The 21,467-nt window shown below is 41.9% G+C and overlaps 1 protein-coding gene across 2 annotated transcripts in view; it reads right to left on the bottom strand.

Moving 5' to 3' along the window:
• Positions 1-21,467, bottom strand: part of LOC147305302 (copine-9-like) — a 115,133-nt gene that overhangs the window by 53,889 nt on the left and 39,777 nt on the right. For both annotated transcript variants that reach the window (XM_086276248.1, XM_086276247.1), the window contains exon 6: positions 18,848-18,927. In XM_086276248.1, the coding sequence (XP_086132374.1) occupies positions 18,848-18,927 (80 nt within the window). The remainder of the gene's footprint in view (positions 1-18,847; positions 18,928-21,467) is intronic.

Consider the following 21,467-nt stretch of genomic DNA (forward strand, 5'->3'; position numbering starts at 1 on the left):
TTGGGAGCAACAACAACATGAAGTCGAAAGAACACACCAGACAGGTCAGGGATAAAGTTATTGAGAAATTTAAAGCAGGCTTAGGCTACAAAAAGATTTCCCAAGCCTTGAACATCCCACGGAGCACTGTTCAAGCCATCATTCAGAAATGGAAGGAGTATGGCACAACTGTAAACCTACCAAGACAAGGCCGTCCACCTAAACTCACAGGCCGAACAAGGAGAGCGCTGATCAGAAATGCAGCCAAGAGGCCCATGGTGACTCTGGACGAGCTGCAGAGATCTACAGCTCAGGTGGGGGAATCTGTCCATAGGACAACTATTAGTCGTGCACTGCACAAAGTTGGCCTTTATGGAAGAGTGGCAAGAAGAAAGCCATTGTTAACAGCAAACCATAAAAAGTCCCGTTTGCAGTTTGCCACAAGCCATGTGGGGCACACAGTAAACATGTGGAAGAAGGTGCTCTGGTCAGATGAGACCAAAATGGAACTTTTTGGCCAAAATGCAAAACGCTGTGTGGCAGAAAACTAACACTGCACATCAGTCTGAACACACCATCCCCACTGTCAAATATGGTGGTGGCAGCATCTGGGGGTGCTTCTCTTCAGCAGGGACAGGGAAGCTGGTCAGAGTTGATGGGAAGATGGATGGAGCCAAATACAGGGCAGTCTTGGAAGAAAACCTCTTGGAGTCTGCAAAAGACTTGAGACTGGGGCAGAGGTTCAACTTCCAGCAGGACAACGACCCTAAACATAAAGCCAGGGCAATAATGGAATGGTTTAAACAAAACATATCCATGTGTTAGAACGGCCCAGTCAGATCTAAATCCAATCGAGAATCTGTGGCAAGATCTGAAAACTGCTGTTCACAAACGCTGTCCATCTAATCTGACTGAGCTGGAGCTGTTTTGCAAAGAAGAATGGGCAAGAATTTCAGTCTCTAGATGTGCAAAGCTGGTAGAGACAGACCCTAAAAGACTGGCAGCTGGAATTGCAGCAAAAGGTGGTTCTACAAAGTATTGACTCAGGGGGCTGAATAATTACGCACACCCTACTTTGCAGTTATTTATTTGTAAAAAATGTTTGGAATCATGTATGATTTTCATTCCACTTCTCACGTGTACACCACTTTGTATTGGCCTTTCACGTGGAATTCCAATAAAATTGATTCATGTTTGTGGCTGTAATGTGGAAAAGTTCAAGGGGGCCGAATACTTTTGCAAGCCACTGTACATCTCTGAAGTGTGCTTAAAGTGCATTGACTGAGTGTACGGATAGTTGGTGCCTTGCAATTTAACTTATCAGCTGAAGACTCACAAAAAATGTCCAGGACACATGGATGCTTGAATTTACTGATGGAATTTACATCACAGAGACTCTAGTACAGTCATGGTAATGGAAAGCATAAAACCCATTTAACACATACTTCAGTGTTTGCTTTGCCATAATATACTCTATAGCTGCATACAGAATCATACAGTCTGTGTACTTTTGCACCTTATTTCCATATCATTAATAATAAACAGCACCATACAAATTGGCATGGATTAAAGTCAGTCTATATCATGTGTAGTGGGCGTAACAGGACATTCTCTGTTACATAACAGAGAATCCAAATTTTAATTTGATTGGTCAGCTGTGTGTATTAGAGAGTAAGGTGATTTTGAAGAAGTCAGCCTGTTGTAGAGAGCTTAATCTAAAAAACAAATAATAATAATAACTTAATGAGGCTGAAAAACATCTTAAAATCTTATCAAAGTATATTGTTCTTATTGCTAGCGAGAGTGTGAAGGGGGGGCTGATAAGCTTCACAGAGATGAAGTTACATTGTGCTTACAACAGTTGCGTTTTCAAAAATAGACATTGGAAAGCAGATGGTTTACATATAAGGACCGGCAAGACATTTCCAATGTACCCACATGTTGTGAGTTGTTAATAATGTGCTGTTTAAACTTATTCTATGAGTTTCATTTGTTACTGTTCGTTTTGCTCTGCTGCTCGGCAAAGTTACAGCAATAATGATACAGAGCAGGAGGGTTCCTGAGGACAGGTACAAACATCATTAACGGATTTACATTCAAAAAATAAAAGCAAATAGGTTTTATTCCTTTTTTTTTTGCTCTAGTATGACTTTCAAACCTCAGCAAAGAATTACAAACATAAAAAACAAACGTTTAAATACAAGAGCCAAACGTTAAGTTTGTGTACCTCTGCCTCTTCCATGTAGGAAGCTGCATATTCCTACATGGAATTGTTTGTTGTTTCAACAAGTGGTGCTGCTAACAGATTAGACATGTTGTCCGTATCGCACACTGTCACATTATTTGCCAAGATGCTCAAAGCTGGCAAGCATAAAACTATCTCAGAACGAATTTATGCCTGCTCAAACACAGCCATGTACAAACATGTCTCTGGTTTACAAGATAAAATAGCAACTAATTCTTGCCAGTTGGAAGATAACACGGTTGTAAATCTGTGTTGATTCATCTGTCGGTGATGGTGCGGCAGATTTCTTTTTTTTCAATGAGAAGTCAGAGCTTATAAAAACAATTCTGCCACATGTCTAATCGCACAGCATGTGTCACAGGTGATAGGTGATATTTGGTTTGCTGAGCTTCAACTTCGACACCAAAAACGGATGTCGGCACTGTTTTTTTTTCCCGTCACATCTGGAGCGTAGGGAGAATTCATTTCATTTCAAGCCTAATAAAGTTAATATTGTCTAGAGAAGAAGAGCAGCAGCTGAAGTGTTTTGTCTTCTCACAGGAGAGGAGGCCAGATGAGGCCTGAACCGCCATGCCAGATGGCAGGTGACGGCGCTGTAGAATGAGAAGAACCACGGGGTGGTGGTGATGTGTGTGTTTGTTTATGTGTATGAGGAAGACAGAGAGAAATACAAAACAGAGATTAAAATGGGAAGTGTTGCTCAGATTGATATTTTAAGTAGACTCTTTTGCTGGGTACATGGCAAATGTTTAGCAAATAAAAACTGGACTAAAACTATAGCATCTTAACACTTATATTAACAGGTTAAAATATGTATATTCGACCTGTGACACACTTGAATTAAGACTAAATTTGGATTGGTCTGTTGATACCATTACACATTACATAATTGTGTCACAGGTATTTCCTACACGATATAACTGGTAACAAGGCTTATGAGTTTCGATAGAATTCCCATCATTTCTACATGTTTTAGGAGGCACTTAACACATTTTGTATGACTTTAGGGTCTGTTAAACTACAGTTACATATGTTAGCATCCTGACATTGATAATGCTAACATGCTAAGGTTAACCTGGCCTTTTGGCCTTCTAAGATTTTTTTTCAAATGATCATTTATTATACAGGGTGGGCCATTTATATGGATACACCGTAATAACATGGGAATGGTTGGTGATATTAAAGTCCTGTTTGTGGCACATTAGTATATGTGAGGGGGCAAACTCCTCAAGATGGGTGGTGACCATGGTGGCCAATCAGAAGTCGGACATTTTGGATCCAACTTTTGTTTTTTCAATAGGAAGAGGGCCATGTGACACATCAAACTTATTAGTAATGTCACAAGAAAAACAATGGTGGGCTTGGTTTCAACGTAACTTTATTCTTTCATGAGTTATTTACAAGTTTCTCTTTGCTCACAGCCATTGACATGTCGAAGAGGTTAACACGTGAGGAGCGGATCGAAATTGTGTTGATATCTGGTGAACGCAGTAACCGGGTCATTGCAGCAGATTTCAATGCAAGACACCCTACGAGACCACCCATCTCCCATGCTACAGTTAGCAAACTGCTTGCTAAGTTTCGTGAAACTGGTTCAGTGTTGGATTTGCCAAAATGTGGACACAAGAAAATTGTCACTAATGAAGAAACAAGAGCCCAGAGCGTAGCACTCTCCGCATGTCACTGGAGAGTGGCATTAGTCGAACATCCCTTCGATATTAGCTACTCACAAATGGCACCCTTACAAACTCCAGCTACTGCAGCATCTCAATGTCATGGTCTGCGGCCCGGCGTCCGAGGTGCTGATGGGATGCCCACGCCCACGGGCGTGGCTGTTAACTCCACACCTGCACCCCATCCCAGGCGATCATCAGGTGGACTATTTGATCCAGCCCAGCCTGCTGCTCCACACCAGTCCGTAGTCGTCTCACAGCGGTAACGTACACCTGCGGGAAAGCGATTGTGAAAACTCATCTGTCTGAACTAGCGCTAATTCTGTCCTGTGCACTCAGATAACAACTCGGCGTGTTTTTTGAGCCACCTGCCTGTCCACCTGCCCGTCTGGAATCGCCTTCAGTACTCGCCACCTCGACTTTCCTGGAGCTCCCCTGCGGACCCTCACCCCTCCCTCCAGCTCCCACAGCCCCGCTGTCATCGTAAGACTCATACTCTTCCCCCACGTTTGCTGCTATTTCCCCGCGCCCCAATAATTCTTTTCCTTTTTCTGTTGCAGCCTCCCACAGTCTCGTTTTCGGCGTTCCTGCGCGACTCATCTCCCGGTCCCTTGGTATCTCTAGTTTCACGCGTGTTTTCCTTCTACCCTCCCGGGACACCTTCAGTTAAAATAAAGTTTATTTTCTCGTACTCCTGTGTGTGTTGACTCTGCTTCTGGGTCCAGCTTGTGCGCTGAACTTCGGTTCATGACACTCAATGAGGATGACCCAGATCGGCGCACAGAATTTGCAGAATGGGCAAAACAAAAATTGGAACAGGACCCTCAGTTCACGCAGAAGATTTTGTTCAGTGATGAGGCAAACTTTTATGTGAATGGTGAAGTTAACAAACAATATCACTGCTATTGGTCTGACACTAACCCCCATTGGATGGATCCCTCCAAGACTGTTGGAACAACAAAAGTGATGGTTTGGTGTGGTATATGGGGTACAACGATAGTGGGTCCATTCTTCATCAATGGAAACCTCAAGGCCACTGGATATTTGAAATTGCTACATGATGTTGCTACATGATGATGTGTTTCCCTCTTTATGCTCTGAAGCTGGCACGTTCCCTGAGTTTTTCAAGCAAGATGGTGCACCACCACATTATGGGTGCCAGGTCCGAGCATTCCTAGATGAACCAACACGTTCTCACTCCCAAAGCGTAACATTTTACGCTAGGTGACAAATCGTCAACATATTACGTTTTCGGCTACCAACCACGTTCCTAAATGACGACCTCGGAAAAAGAGGAAATATGAGAACCGTCTGGACTCCATCTACACATGTTCGCTCTTTTTCTTCAAATCGCTTAGAAACACACTATTTAACATCATTATAGTCCTGGTTAACATCAGGAATAAGGTTATGGTTAGGGCTAGGGATAAGGTTAGGTTTAGGGCTGGAATACAGGGCTGGCACGTCTATTACCGTGGGAGCGTCATTGCACTGGATTCCAGCCATAACCCGCCGCGTACCATAAGAACGCCAAAGGTCTCCTTTGGCGTTCCTCAGGAACGCCGTGGGACGTGACAAAACGTCGACATGTTACGCCTCGGGAGTGAGAACGGGCTGGATGAACAGTTTCCTGGAAAGTGGATTGGTCATCGTGGGCCAGTTGAATGGCCCCCAAGGTCTCCCGATCTGACCCCCTTAGACTTTTGTCTTTGGGGTCATCTGAAGGCAATTGTCTATGGTGTGCAGATACGAGATGTGCAGCACCTGAAACTACTGATACTGGATGCCTGTGCTGACATTTCTCCTGTGGTGTTGCTATCAGTGTGTGAAGAGTGGGAGAAGAGGGTTGCATTGACAATCCAACACAATGGGCAGCGCATTGAACACATGTTATAAGTGGTCAGAAACTTGTAAATAACTCATGAAAGAATAAAGTTACGTTGAAACCAAGCACACCATTGTTTTGTGTAATTACCAATAACTTTGATGTGTCACATGGCCCTCTTCCTATTGAAAAAACAAAAGTTGTATCCAAGATGGCCGACTTCTAAATGGCCACCATGGTCACCACCCATCTTGAGGAGTTTGCCCCCTCACATATACTAATGTGCCACAAACAGGACTTTAATATCACCAACCATTCCCATGTTATTACGGTGTATCCATATAAATGGCCCACCTTGTATATTTATACATTTATCAGTTTATCAGTTTGAAGTATTACATAAAAAGAATAGTAGCATAGTAAAACTGCTTTGAATTTACATTATTTAGAGCCCAGCCTACCAGGCCAGGTCAAGCTGTTTGGTATAGGTGGGAAGTCACATGGAGAAAAGTCAGTTTTATTAATCACCCAGTATCATGTATGCTGGTTTTAAAGGATATATGCATCTCAATGTTGCAAATTCTGTGAGTCACATTTCCTTCAACTGCATATTGTTAAAAAACTTTAAAAAGTCTATTTTACTTTGTAGCATTACAGAGTTCCTCCTATAAGGAGGGTCAAATCTGAGGTCAGATTAGACAATTGTATTTCAGACTTCCTATTCATATGTGCAGAACTCCAGGAGAATTAGATGACCTGATGAAAATGATCTGCTACCCCCATTTGGGTCAGTCTAGTTCAAAATCAGGGTACAAAATTTATTTTAGTGATTTCTGGTTTCAGTTAAGAGTTTCTGGTGTTAGAACTGACCAAGTAACCAACCAATAATTTTCACTTTCAATTACCCGAGGTAGTAAAGTTTAAGAAGCATTTTGCCTATAGACTGGTGACATCAGCATGCAACCAAATCTCTGATTAGTACATATTAATAATAATGGAATAGACACCTAGTCTGTGTTAATCAGCAAATCTGGGCCCTGTCCTTACTCTCAGTAATTTCCAACAATGTATCCCCACCTGTCTGTATTCCACTGTGGTGCAGCAGTATTAGGAAATCTGCAGATGTCTTCTCCACCAGCAGCATTTCAGTAACAATCACATAATACTGCCTGCAATCTGTCACTGTTTGCTACCACACACAGAGCAGAAAATGTGTTATTTTGTCTGCCTGACAATGTATTTTTTGCCAAAACTTTGTGGCACTGCGTGTATATGTGTGTATGTGTTGGCTTTTGCCTGCGTGACATCAGCCACAGAGCAGAAGGCGTCCCACCAACTGCCCCCAATTACCCACCATGAACTCTGACACACTGCAGCGACAGACTGACCACTGTCTCGCAGAAAGAAAAAAAAAGGTGAAATTTCATGACACTGGCTGTTTTGCTGTCCTAAACACATCTGCTAAACCGTCCCTCTGGACAGCTTATTTAGTCCACTATCCACCTCATCAATCTAAATCTGGGCAGGTGACAGCGTGTGGGATTGTTAATAGATCCACCTCATTTTTTCTGATTTTGTTCACAAATGGGTAATTTGTCTGCTTGCTTTCTTGCTCGTCAGCCAGGAAGGGTGATGATATGGTAAAAAAAAAAAAAACTTTTCTGCTTCGTATACGGATGAATTCATATGTTAGTTATTGCATGTGGGTGTGTGGGGTTATGCTGGTCTTGACTAACATCAGTTCCAGTTTTAAAATACCTCTAGTATGTGGTCATGCTGTATGGGTGTCCATATAACACATGCTGCTGAGCTCCCCATTTATTTGTTCAAAAGGGTGTATTTTGGATCATTGTTATACTTTTACCGCCTCGGCTAATAGCCCCCTCGGTTACCATGGCAACAAACAGGTAAGTGGAAAGGAGTGCTTAGTTCGCCACGCAGCGTGAAGCCCGTTTCTAAAACTGTTGACCTATAAAAATGTACACCCACCAACACAAGGAGGCTCCCACAATCATATATATGTCCTGGAGTTGTTCTGGATTTGCGTGAGCGTTTGATGACAGCGATTGGAGAAAAAGCAAAAATAAAAATCAATAACCTATGTACAATTTGATGCTTTTCATATACAGCAACTGTGCATTTGTCTTTGTCCAAGCTTAGTGTGTGTGTAGTTTCCCAGCCTGCTCCACAAGTGCAGCGAATCTCCTAAATGACAGCACATATAGAGAGGACTCTGCAGTTTGGAAAGTAAACACAACTCTGTCTCTTTCTGCCTCTCGAAGGAAATTTACACTGCCCTACATCTATCTTGCTCTTTCTACCAGCCCAACTCCTCCATCCCAGCTTTATTATTTCTTCCCTCTCTTCATTTCTTCTTTTCTGTCTCTTGCACCTTTTCAGTCACCTCTACCCATTTTATTTGTTTTTTACCTTTCGCTGTATTCCCTTCTCTCCCTCCCTTCCACCTGTCTCCCCGCTCTACTGAGTTGTCTGTCACCCTTCACATACCTCTTTTCTATCACCTCTTCAACTCCCTCTCCCCCTTCATCTTTCCCGTTTCACCCCCTGGGCTTTAGTGGTGTCTGATCTATCAGAAGCTCCAGACACCTGTCTATTCCCTGCAGGCAGCCATCAGAGACACTGACCATATGGGAGGAATTGTGATTGCGCTCCTCTGGTCTCTTTCTGTTTTATATCCCCTTTTCCAGGGTAGTCTTTTCTTCCCAAAATGCTTCTCGTATTGCCATTTCCCTTTGGTTCCTTTCAGATTTTTTTCTCACTAAATCTTTCACGCTGTCAAGACTGGCTTGTGGTGTAGTGTGGGAGTGGTGTTGAGGTAGAGCAGGCATTGGACAAGAGGTGTTTCAAGGGATCATTAGGGAATAATTTGACAGGTGTGGATGTTTGCTGTGTTGCTTTAGTTGTTTTAAGCAGTTTTTAAAATTCAAAACATTCGTCTTTGAAGGGAATTGAGGCCACCGGGTATTTTTGTCTCAGGTATTTTAGGATTTTGTATTCATGGCATAAAACAACCGAGATAAAAAAGACTAAAAGTATTTGTTGGGATTATGGGAAATAAAATGCCAACCTTGGTTAGATATTTGTCACTGTCCAGTTAAGCATAGTTCAACACTGATACGATGCATGTCACAATATATTATGATTGCTGTTACTGAAAACTTTGCACAATGCAAAATGGGTCACGCATAGTGATGAACCCACATTATCCACCTGCTTTGTAGTTGCCCTCAGCACAGAAAAGTTTTGATTAACTCTGCAGTATGCAACTAATTTTAGTTAACTTAGCAGCCAAAAGTAATAATTTTTATTAGAGAGGGTGGTAGAGACCACAGAAGCTCTAAAATGCAAGATCTCAACTGCATTACAAAACCTAATTACTAAGAATCAACTAAAACATGACAAGGGCAGAAGTCAGCCACTGTATGTGGTATTCATTTCCCATTATAAACTATTATTAATGAATAATTAGCTAGTACTGATATATTTCAACTCAAAATATTAAGGTTTTAATACAAAAGTTAGCAAAACATCCTAAATGGTGCCACCTGAAGCCCATTATTTCCTGTGGCTTGTGGTTTTCAGCTGCACCAAGCAAAGCGTAGCACAAGTACAAACAGTTAAAGTTAAACATAGATGAACTATGTAGGACCTTTGGCATAGCTGTATAAATGCATTGCCACCATTTACAACCATTTAAACTCTTTTGATAGTGAACAAAACAATCACAGTCTTTGTGGACAATGTTGATGCAAAGTGTTGTTACATTCATAGGAAGATGCTACCATATACTATGGTGTAGGACAGGCCTGGCCAACTCCAGGCCTTGAGGGCCGGTGTCCTGCAGGTTTTAGATATCACGCTGGGTCAACACACCGGAATCAGATGATTAGTTCATTACCAGGCCTCTGGAGAACTTCAAGACATGTTGAGGAGGGAATTTAGCCATTTAAATCTGCTGTGATGATCAAGGACACATCTAAAACCTGCAGGACACCAGCCCTCGAGGCCTGGGTTTGGACACCACTGGTGTAGGATTTCAGGGTTTCGGGTTTAAGGTTATAGGATACCTCACAGAGCATAAACCCAATCAATCTCATGGTGTGGATAATAATGTTGAATAAGAAAGCTGAAGTTAGACACAAAGAGCAAAGAAAATATGAAGTATGGAGCGTGACAAAATATTTCCCCCAGCAATATATCATAACGCTTCCTCCTGTGATAGAATTAGCAATGTTAGCATGAAATATCCACACTTTTAGTAAAATATGCTGACACTAAAGATGGCAAACGCTGGGGGGAATGCAAATCCGAAACACAGAAAAACTAATTGAAGATGAATTGCTGTAATGTGCACATAGTAACACTGACATGAAGCAATTATGTGCCTTATTCTTGTTTGTAACCATTATAGTGGTATTATCATGCTGTTGTATCAGATATTGCAGGAGTGCTATACTGTAACACCACTGTTATTGTGGGAATTTTGCTAATCCACTACTTATTTAATTTTAATAATCATTTAACTGCTAAATATGAATGTTGAAAGTCAGTCACTGGAGCAGGTTGAGAATGTCATGTTTTCTGAATAAGAAAGAAATCCTGTCTTTAATTAGTGTTTAATAGGAAAAACAATCAAAGCAAACTGAAGATGAGTTGGAGCGTGGCGCACATAAAATTGTGCCATCTGCAAAGAAATGGGCACCGAAGAACTGAGCAAGATGAATAAAGTTGTTTAATGAAATCAGTAATGGACCAGAAATAAAGACCTGTGGAAATCCATTACTGATGCTAAGAGGGCTTGAGTGATCAACGGTATGACATGCCTATGAGAGGTCATTGAAAAAAGGAGCACTGAACTGTTTTTATCCACAGTGGAGGAAAAATGTTACCAATTAGTGAAAATGCAGTTGTTATTGTGCTGTGACCCAGGGGAAAACCAGACTGTTGTGGCTCCACATTTAGTGAGTTGTTCAAAGTGGACCTATTATGCTTTTCCTTATTTGCTGTCATACACATATACATATACTGTATATTACAGTGGTGGATGCTCATATTAAACATAGCCTAATATTTAAAACTGTGCTAAGTGTATGTACAAATAATCCCTGATTAGAAGCTTAGGCTTCAGACTGTATTTCTACTATTGGCAACATAATCCAGCTGGGATTATGTTTACAAAAAGCAACCAATCTGAAGGAAGATGGTTTAAAAAGGAGGTAGTCTTAAAGACAGAAGATGAACCGAGGAGCTCAGAGTCCAAGGATGAAAAGGTTTATGCTGGAAATTAAATTACTATTAAAGGTCTCATCTAAATGTTACACTTAGGGTTCTTTTACACTAGTATCTACTCGGGTCGGCTCAGCATGGCTCAAGGTGGTTTTTAGAGTTTTCCATTAGGTAGTAGTATCTGATACCAGGTACCTTTTTAGTACCTACTCGGCCAGGGTTCCAAGCAATGTGATGCAACCTGAAAATGTGACGTCAGCAGACTGCATGCCATCGATTGGCTGTCATTTTCAATCATTTCAGAACAGTTGTTCATCCAAACTGAAACGACTGAAAACGCTTACGTTCCTGTACGTGAAATGTTAGATGATTCGACCTGCGTCATTTCTGTCTGCCATTTATTTACTGTCCGGCTCTTTGAAACGTCGCAACAAAATGTTGAGGAAAAGCACCAGGTTTTTTAAATGGACTAACAATGAGGTGAAGTTGTTGCTGCGAGTAACACAAAAGTACAAAGTTGCAAAAGTGAGTGAGAATTAAAGAATTTAAAGAGAAGCTATCTAAAGCATGTACAAACCGATATTAATCTTTAATAGGGCTGTCAAAATTGATAGCAAACAAAACAACTGCAGTATAATGCCCTCCGCTATCTTAGTTCAATCGGTCACTGAACTGCATCATATAATTTTCGTCATCATTTATTTTATTTATTTGTATAGCACAATTTACGAAAGCCTGCAGTTACGCTGTCCACACTGCGACGTGAAAACGGTGTTTTCAAATGTATCCGCTTTTCCTTGATCGAAAACACAGTCTCAGTGTAGACTTAAGGCCAAAACACAGAGAAAAAGATGTGTTTTCATATGAAAACATATTAGTGTGGACATGGCAAAAAAGCCATACAGCAAGGAGCCAGTATATCATCGCCTTGACATCCTCCGTTTTTGTGGCATTTGTGTCACATGCAAATGACATTGCTGGACCTCCACATCACTATAACCAGTACTAGGCACATTAGGCGGTACTCGATTGTAATGTAAAATGACAGAACCCAAGGTTAGTCGAGTCAAACCAAGTAAATACTAGCGGAAAATTATTCTAAGGTTCCATGGAAATTTACACCAGTCACCAAACTCAAAGAAAATAGAAGAAGATCAAGGCTTTAGTGACTCTCTCTACTAAATAAAAAACAATGGTTAAGAACTGACAGTTGAAACACTGAGCGCTGGTCAGGCTGTTAGAATTGTAACCACATTCTACTATAAGTTGCAGCAGGAGACGTGACCTTTCATATTCTCACAAGATGATATTTCCATAATCACATGAGGACCGTAATGACTGGTAGTAATTTGATTTAGCCTTCTTAATCAAGTGGGTGCAGATGTTTCTTTATTGCAGAAAGGACATGCAGTCCCCTGGAGTGGCACCAGATGTACCATTGGACCAAGCTTTTTCTCTATTGTTGATGGCATACAACAATTCCTGAGGCACTCGGGAGTTTTGTATGTTTTTAATTGCGTTATGTTTGGAATGTCAGCAGTTCTAGTGTTAAGGGGCATCCACACAGGAAGCAACTAGGAAGCTTATTTCTGCCACTTGTTTTAGCAATCTTGTTCTTTCAGTCACTACCCATAGCTCGGAATAAGTGAGGGCAGGAACTTAGAGTGACCTGTCAATTGCCACCTTCACTTTCACACCCAGGTCTCTATTCAGTGCAATATACAGGTATAACATCTGTACAGAAGACATGGCACCAATCTACCTGCCATTGGCCTCTGCTCTCACCTTACTTATGAACAAAACCAGAGTGAGCACTCCAACCTTTTCTGGCTGAGAAGCAGGGTGACAGACTTGGAGGTGCCCATACTCATTCCTGATGCTTCATGCTCAGCTGCAAACCACCTCCGGGCATGCTGGAGGTTACTGCCTGATGAAGGGTTAAGCAGAATTATGGTACAGCAGAGGCACCACATTCATTGTCCGCTGGGAGTCCAAGTATGGTCTGTCTGCTTACAGAGTTATGCTTGCAAAGTTTATGCAGTAAAATCAATCTGTAGGTCACTCTTGCTTGTATTGTTGTTGGTCAGTTAGCCAGCCACAGAGAAGACTGAGTAATAACATACAAAGGGCTGAAGTGAAACTGTGTGCTAAAAACAATAAAAGTGTTAAAAACAGTTATGTTGCATATGTCATCTGCTTCCAGGAGACAGGATGTTGGAGAACTGCATGGGAGCGTGTGTGGGGTGGGTGAAAACCCCTTTCATGCCCTCTTTGAGCGGAAAAATCCAAATATTGTATGCAATCATTTGCAGAACCATAAATCACACTTTAACAAGAGAGAGTGAGAACGAGAGACAACCACATCATCTGCAAAAAGCAGAGATGAGATCCTGAGATCACCCCTCAGCTGCGTCTGTAAATTCTGTCCATAGATGTTAACAGAATTTTTGACAAAGGTGGTAGAGACCCCACGCCCACAGGAACGCTTCTGATTTATTGCCGGCAATATGAACCAAGCTCTTCAGGGACAAGAAATAATTAAAAATGGCTAATGCTAAACACACACTACATAACACTGTAGCACACAATTTGAGGGAGATCGTGGCTCAAGAACTGGCAGTTCATCTTGTAATCGGAAAGTTGCCGGTTCGAGCCTCGGCTCAGATAGTCTCGGTCGTTGTGTCCTTGGGCAAGACACTTCACCTACTGCCTCCACCAGTGTGTGAATGTGAGAGTGAATGAATAGTGGAATTGTAAAGCACTTTGAGGGTCTCGAAAAGCGCTATATAAATGCAATCCATTATTATTATATTATTATTATTATATTGCCTCATGCTGTGCTCAGGGCATGCTGCCAAAAGGTTTCAATATTCCTGTCGGTGATTTAGGAGCAAAGGTAACACCTTTTTCAAGCAGATTTCCAGCTGTGCATTAGACAGTCAGCAGGTGGAGTTTTCCCTCACTCCCAGGAGGGTTACTGCTGCTTGGATTAGAGCTTGAAGTGTAGCACCACTCCTTTTCATGTGTGGCATGGCCAGGGTATGGCCCAGCTGTCACAAGTAGATTCAGTGACATCTGATAAGTTCCCCACGTAGAATGAATGAATGTAGAATGAAGTATTTCTAATTTAAAGTGACTGCCAGAGTGCCCCTAATCCCATTGATGCTGTATGACACTTTAATTTAGAGCCTATAGTTAACATTAACTGAATAAACAGTTCCAGTTCTTAAACATGCAATAGGCAGAATTGGGTGCATTTAATTGGGGTCCGCTGGGAGCCCAAAACATTTATAATTTTAAAAAGCATTAATTAAAGAAAATTAAAAAAATTATGTCAAGTTATGAGAAATATATATACATAACTGGGGAGTCCATGCAAACCCTAGAGATATGTTTTCCCCACAACCTTTGTAAAAATTGCTCACACACTTGTCTTTCCAGTGGCAGAGAGTGCATTCTGCTCTGTATCTTAGCCAGTCTGAAACCTTTGCTCCATGAAAATGGAAGAACCTGCAATTTCAAATCCCTCCCTCGCCTATATCTGATGGAAATAACTAGAAGGTAAAAGAAGAAAAAACGTCCCAAAGATGCAAAAAGAACACTAAGTGAATACAGTGTACTATACAGTACTGTAGTGAATACAGATGCAATAACCATGGCAAAGGCATACCACTGTATTCCACTTTAAGCCACAAGTTCTTAAAAACAACAGCAGTCTCTTATAGAGACTAAATAGAAAAGAAACATAATTTCAGAAGCATGCTCAAGTGATTCTTGGGCCTCTGCCCTTGACTGCCCAGTTCACATGGTTAACGCAGTTTCAGGCGGTCCTAATGGGACCAGGCCCTGGGGTATGATCTCTCGCCTGGCTTGAGAAGATCTAGGCTTCCTCTCTGGAACAGTTGGAGGAGGTGGCCCAGGAAAATGAGGTTTGGACTTTTCCTGCTTGTTGCCATAGTGGATAGATGGGTGGAGGGATGATCTTATATCGTTTAAAATGTTTATCCAGTCTTAAGATTTTCCTTTGCTGACATTTACAAGTTTTACTGAACATTTAATACAATTCAATTAAAATCTAAGCTATAAAATATATACCCCATTGAAGGCATGAGAACAAAAAGGAATTCTTCCACAATCATACCTTCGGTTGTCGGATAGTGTTGGAAAATCCCCCAGTGATTGTCTCCAAGTGCTGTTATCCCCCATCAATCACAGAATCAGTCATTAATAAAAATTCCTCTGTCAGGGGTCTTATTGCATGTAACCTTTCACTTATGTCACTTTTGTAATTTCTCTCCTCAAGGTGAATTGCAATAATGGATACAGTGAAAAGATGATTAATGGCATGGCACTTCCGACAGGTTTGTGATGAGTTTGAGTAATTGTCCCCATCGTTAAAAGCCAATTTCATTTAAAAGAAAAGTAGGGGGTGGTGAGTGCGTGTTCCATAGTTAAGAGAAGACAAATCAAAAGCAGTAAAATTAAATGTATTTTATTATAATCTCGCATCTAATGGCTCCTTTTTGTATTCGTGCCTGCTATTCAAGCACTGGCAGCACATCGACTTTACATTCCAAAGAAGCAAAAATGAAAATATAGATATCTTTCACCACTTTCTTTGTTTTTCCTCTTCATCCCTCACTCACACAGTACCATGGCATTTGGGCAGAAAGTGGACAATAGCAGGCGCATTGTTTGGTCTGTCTGAGCATGATAAGCTTTCTAAAACATGTCAATAAGGCTTCTGGCAAGGGACAGCTGAGGGGGACATAAGCTAGCCTCTATCCGACTTGACTCACCACATCAAGCCAAAGTCAGAAGCAGTGATTCACACACTGTACTACCATTCCAGTCAGGACAAACCCACACAGACTTGCTATCAATAGACTGGAAATTGCATTTGTTTAGAAGCTGAACTGTTGCGGTTTGTTGAGCTAAACCACCATGAGCAACGTCAAAGAGGCATTTGGGAGTGCAAAAGAACTAACTGGCAAGCGTAGACAACAACAAGAAATTCTACAGAGAAGATGAAAAATGTTTGAATTTGACTTGTAGGTATTGTTTACTTTCCTTTCCTTAATTAAAGGTCCACTTTCTTCCAGTGGTCTCTGTATCTGTCATGCTAAAAAACAGAGACCACTAATTAGTCAAAATGTTAGGTTAGTCTGGCCACCGTTAGTCTGGTCATCTTTGATCTACGTTTCATTAATAATTAATTAGATAGCATAACATCATTTTTTTGAAAGTTTCATGGTCCCAAAATGTGGATTCTGTTTATTATGACAAGCCCCTGATTTTTGTACCACCACTAGGCAGGTTTTTTTTATTGGTCCTATGAATTATCTCAGTGTTTCTTTGGTGTAATATTTATCCTTTAAACATTTTGTGTTCTGGAACGGTTCACAGCCGAGTGTGAAGCAGCGGAATGAGGATCAGCACCTCCAAATTTGAGGCCATGGTTCTCAGCCGGAAAAGGGTGGAGTGCCCACTCCGGGTCAGGGATGAGTTCCTGCCCCAAGTGGAGGAGTTCAAGTATCTCGGGGTCTTGTTTGTGAGTGATGGGAGAAGGGAGCCGGAGATCGACAGACGGATTGGTGATGCGGACGCTGCACCGGTCCGTCGTGGTGAAGAGTTTCGCTGAGTGTAAAAGCGAAACTCTCAATTTACCGGTCGATCTACGTCTCTACCCTCACCTATGGCCGCAAACTGTGGGTAGTGACCGAAAGAACAAAATCGCGGATACAAGTGGCAGAAATGAGCTTCCTCCAAAGGGTGGCTGGCCTCTCCCTTAGAGATAGGGTGAGAAGTTCAGCCATCTGGGAGGGGCTCAGAGTAGAGCCACTGCTCCTCCACATCGAAAGGAGCCAGCTGACGTAGTTCGGGCATCTGACAAGGATGCCTCCTGGGCGCCTCCTGAGTGAGGTGTTCCGGGCATGCCCCACCGGGAGGAGGCCCCGGGGCAGACCGGGGACACGCTGGAGAGATTATATCTCTCGGCTGATTCATGAGTTATTGTGAACTTTTAAGCGCTCTACATCATCATGTGATTGTTTTCACACACAAAAATTGTAAAACAAAATGTATTATTAATATTTAATAATTTTTTAAGTAAAACTTTGTTATATAATGCATAACAATAGTGGATATAGCAAAAATAATACAAATTAAAACTCATAGATACAAAACAGTTTTAGATTTGTTGTTTTAAAATTTGTCAGCAGGTTCAATAAACACTTTTTCTAGAAAGTATTTCATGGTTTAGGGAAACCAACCCTAACCAACACTAGCATTAGATGACAACTCCCCACCTCTGCACTCTTGCCCAAATATTGTAATGTTTGGTAAAAAAAAAAAATCTCATAAATTGTTGGTTAAAATGACAAACTTGAGTTTTTGATTGATATCACAATGTCTGCATCCATCTGTTATATACAGTCTGTGGTACCAACCTCCAATGTTTTTTTCTGTTTGATGTTATCATAAACTAAATCCAGCTTTGGACTATTGGTTGAATAAAACAAGGCTTAAGTACATCCCTTTGGATTCTGGAGACTGGGCAACTGTCCCATTTTTTAACACACTTTAAACACATTAGAATCAGGAAAAGACATCCGCGCAGTGCTACAAGGTGAGGTGTAGTCAGAATCGCACAGTTCTGAGTCAGATACTTTTTGAACTCAGATTAGTTTCATTGCATGGGTTTAAATTGCGGTTATTACCTGGTGGCGTACATGTCAGTACCTTACAATGTTTTGAAGAAAAGCAACGTTTTTGAGTTTTGAATGTATCTATTTTAAAGGGACAGATCAATATAAACATGCCAGAGATAGCCAAAAGGCTACTTTTTTATCTATAGTCTGTAGTAGATCAGAGAAAAATGAGCGAGAAATGTGGAGTCTAAAAATGTTATTTTCTTTTGTCAAACTTCGACAAGTGTGACTACCTTCATCACAGGATTTAACCTCCAGTCACGTGTATATCATTCCCAGTCAGTGACAGTTTATCATAAAGTGAGTCCACTGATCATTTACATCAAGGAAATTGAAGTCAAAATTTAAGACAATAAAGCAGCAGTGACACTCACAGAGCTCATATAATCCAGCTTCTAATTTATGTGCTGCTCCACAAAGGGCTATTGTGAGGGCCACTGAGAAGAAGAATTGTTTCCTTGCACCCTTTAAGATGAACTCTGAACTGTATAGGCAGAGAAAAAGCGAGATGCCTCGTCCTTGCAATAAAATGGGTTCAAATCTGGCCGGTTACTGCTCTGACCTCACATTTCTCTCTGTCTCCCAGCAGTTTGTTCACTCCTCAGAACACTGGGTGTTATCTAACACTGCAGGGATGCAGTGTGAAAAAAATAGGGGGGGTTGAGCTCACAAAGAGTGCACACTAATCCACCTTTTATTATCTGAAAAAAAAAAGCATTGGTTTCTACTATCAACATGCTGCCTGGCAGAAAATATGAGCGCATTCTGAATATCTGTATCCAACGTTATATTGACTTCTACTGCACATCCCACTTTCGTTCAACACAGTAAAACTCAATACTACTTCAGGAGCAACAGCTCAGAGTGCAGTGATACAGCAGGCTTGCCTGGTCTCGCTTACTCTGATCTAACGCTGTAATAGATGAGGCTATTTAGCCAGGCGAGTCTGTGCACACTGCATCAGTGAGATGTTGTTTTCCCCAGCAGCCATCGATAAAAATGAAACAAAAGATGGAGGGGGGACTCGTTTCATTCTGCCCAGCTGAAGAAATTATTTATGTGCATAATTTCTATTTATGATTCACCGCTTAAAGAAAATAAATAAATAAACAGAAAAGGAGGGAAGTCATTTCACAATGAGACAATAGAAAGGGTGTGAGGGACTTACGAGAGGGTCCTCTCCAGCCTTCCTCCTGTGGAGCCGATAATTTCTCCGAGTGTGCAGAAGGTCTGGCCCAGAAAGTCCTTCGAGGGGGAAAGGGTAGAAAGAAGACAATTAATTGCAAGACAGTACTAATCAATAACCCAGGCCTCAAAACAGGCTCAAATACACTACAGTAGAAATATAAATATATGCCTGCAGATAATTATAATGGAGCCATTGTTAACTTTAGACCCTACAGGATAGTTATTATTATGTTATTTTAAATAACATAGTTACATATACAGGGATGCACTGTGTGCAACAATGGCTTTTTCCCACCAAAAGGGTATTGTGATTCTTTTTCCCCTGAAATCGTTCACACATAGTTTTTTGATAAACTAATACTACTGCTATTACTCATATGACATTTAAACGCCTTTAAAAACAGAGTACGGGGTGTTTTGACATGCAAGTATGAGTAAAATACAAAAACCAGGACAGAAACAAAAACCAGATAACCAGAAACCAGAAACAAAAACCAGATAACATCCCTGGTAGTGTGCTGAAAGACTGCGCAGAGGAGCTGAAGAATGTCTTCACAGACATCTTTAACACCTCCCTGAGGCAAGCCACTGTCCCATCATGCTTCAAGACTGCCACCATCATACCTGTGCCAAAGAAACCATCCCCAGCCTGTTTCAATGACTACCGCCCCGTGGCACTGACACCCATTATTATGAAGTGCTTTGAACGACTAGTCATGTCACACATCAAATCCACCCTACCTCCCACCCTGGACCCACACCAGTTCGCATACAGAGCGAAACGATCCACAGAGGATGCAATCTGCTCTGCCCTCCACCCAGCCCTAACTCATCTGGACAAGAAAGACTCATATGTGAGAATGCTGTTCATAGACTTTAGCTCAGCATTCAACACCATAATACCACAACAACTCATCTGTAAACTGGACAGACTGGGCCTCAGCACCTCCCTCTGCAACTGGCTGCTGGATTTCCTCAGCCAGAGGCCTCAAGCGGTGCGTGTGGGCAACAAGGTCTCAAACAGCATCACCCTGAGCACGGGGGCTCCACAAGGCTGTGTGCTCAGTCCTCTGCTCTTCACCCTGTTGACACATGACTGCACACCAACCTACAGCTCCAACCACCTTGTGAAGTTTGCGGACGACACAACGCTGGTGGGGCTCATCACCAAGGGCGATGAGACCCACTACAGGAAAGAGGTTGAGCTCCTGACCACGTGGTGCAGAGACAACAACCTCCTGCTAAATGTCAGTAAGACCAAGGAGATTATTGTCAACTTCCAGAGAGGCCACACCTGTCACCCCCCATTGACCATCGACGGCGCTGCGGTGGAGAGGGTGAGCAGCACCAAGTTCCTGGGGGTGCACATCAGTGAGGACCTCTCTTGGACCACCAACACAGCATCACTGGCCAAGAAAGCACAACAGCGCCTCTACTTCCTGCGCAAACTCAAGCGGGCAAGTGCTCCACCACCCATCCTGACTACATTCTACAGAGGCACTATTGAAAGTATCCTCTCCAGCTGCATCACTGTGTGGGGCGGTAGCTGCACTGACTATAACAGAAAAGCTCTACAACGCATTGTGAGAACAGCTGAGAGGATAGTTGGTGCACCACTCCCCTCCCTGCAAGACATTTACACCACTCGCCTCACCCGCAAAGCCATCACAATTGTCAACGATGCAACCCACACCGCGCACTGTCTGTTCAGCCTCCTGCCCTCTGGAAAGAGATACAGAAGTCTCCGCTCCCGCACTACCAGGCTCACCAACAGCTTCATCCACCAGGCTGTGAGACTGCTGAACTCTCTTCCCTCCCGGCTCCCAGCCAGCAGAATCACCAGATTGGCAGAAGTATAGGAAGACAGATTGGACTCTACCCCCCCCACCCACCCACGCACACTCTCCAACAAGGAAACACTCTCTGAACCAAGAACTGAAAACATTCCTGACTTGCATTGCAATTGCACACACCTGCTGCTATATATTTTTTTAGTATTTCTTTTAGCACTATTTATATTATTATATTACTATTTATTACCTTACTGTTAGGGCTGTTTTTGTTGTGCATCTGCACCTTATTGTTGTCAATGTCTACGCATGGGACAGTGTGAAACGTAATTTCAATTCCTTTGTATGGCAAGTACATTTGAAGAAATTGACAAATAAAAAGTATTCTATTCTATTCTATTCTATTCTAGAAATAAAATGGAGCCAAGTTAAAGAGACATTGGGATATAGGATATATTGATATTAAATTCAAACATACACAAAACAGTTAAAACATATACACACAATAGCATTTAAGGTCTAAAATGAGAGTGACAAACGAGATAGACATTAGATAAAAGCAAATTTATAAAAATGGGTTTGTCCAAGTGATTTCAAAGAAGTCACAGATTTCCTGAGACTCGTCTATTTGTAATCCAAAGCTGAGGGGCCCTGATGGAGAAGCTGTTGTCACCTTTGGAATAATTTTTGTTAAATGGAGGGCAGTACTCATTGCAATATGTGACAACACAATGTTGGGGGATCAGCGCCACCCCATGCCTCCCTTCACCTTTGCTCTGGTATCACTTATTTTGGCGTTTGCTTGGACTC

This window comes from Aulonocara sp. 'chitande type north' Nkhata Bay, linkage group LG20, assembly GCF_057382095.1.
Source record: "Aulonocara sp. 'chitande type north' Nkhata Bay isolate Kocher_YH1m ecotype deep benthic linkage group LG20, A_spYH_male_GT1.1, whole genome shotgun sequence".
Classification (NCBI taxonomy): domain Eukaryota; kingdom Metazoa; phylum Chordata; class Actinopteri; order Cichliformes; family Cichlidae; genus Aulonocara; species Aulonocara sp. 'chitande type north' Nkhata Bay.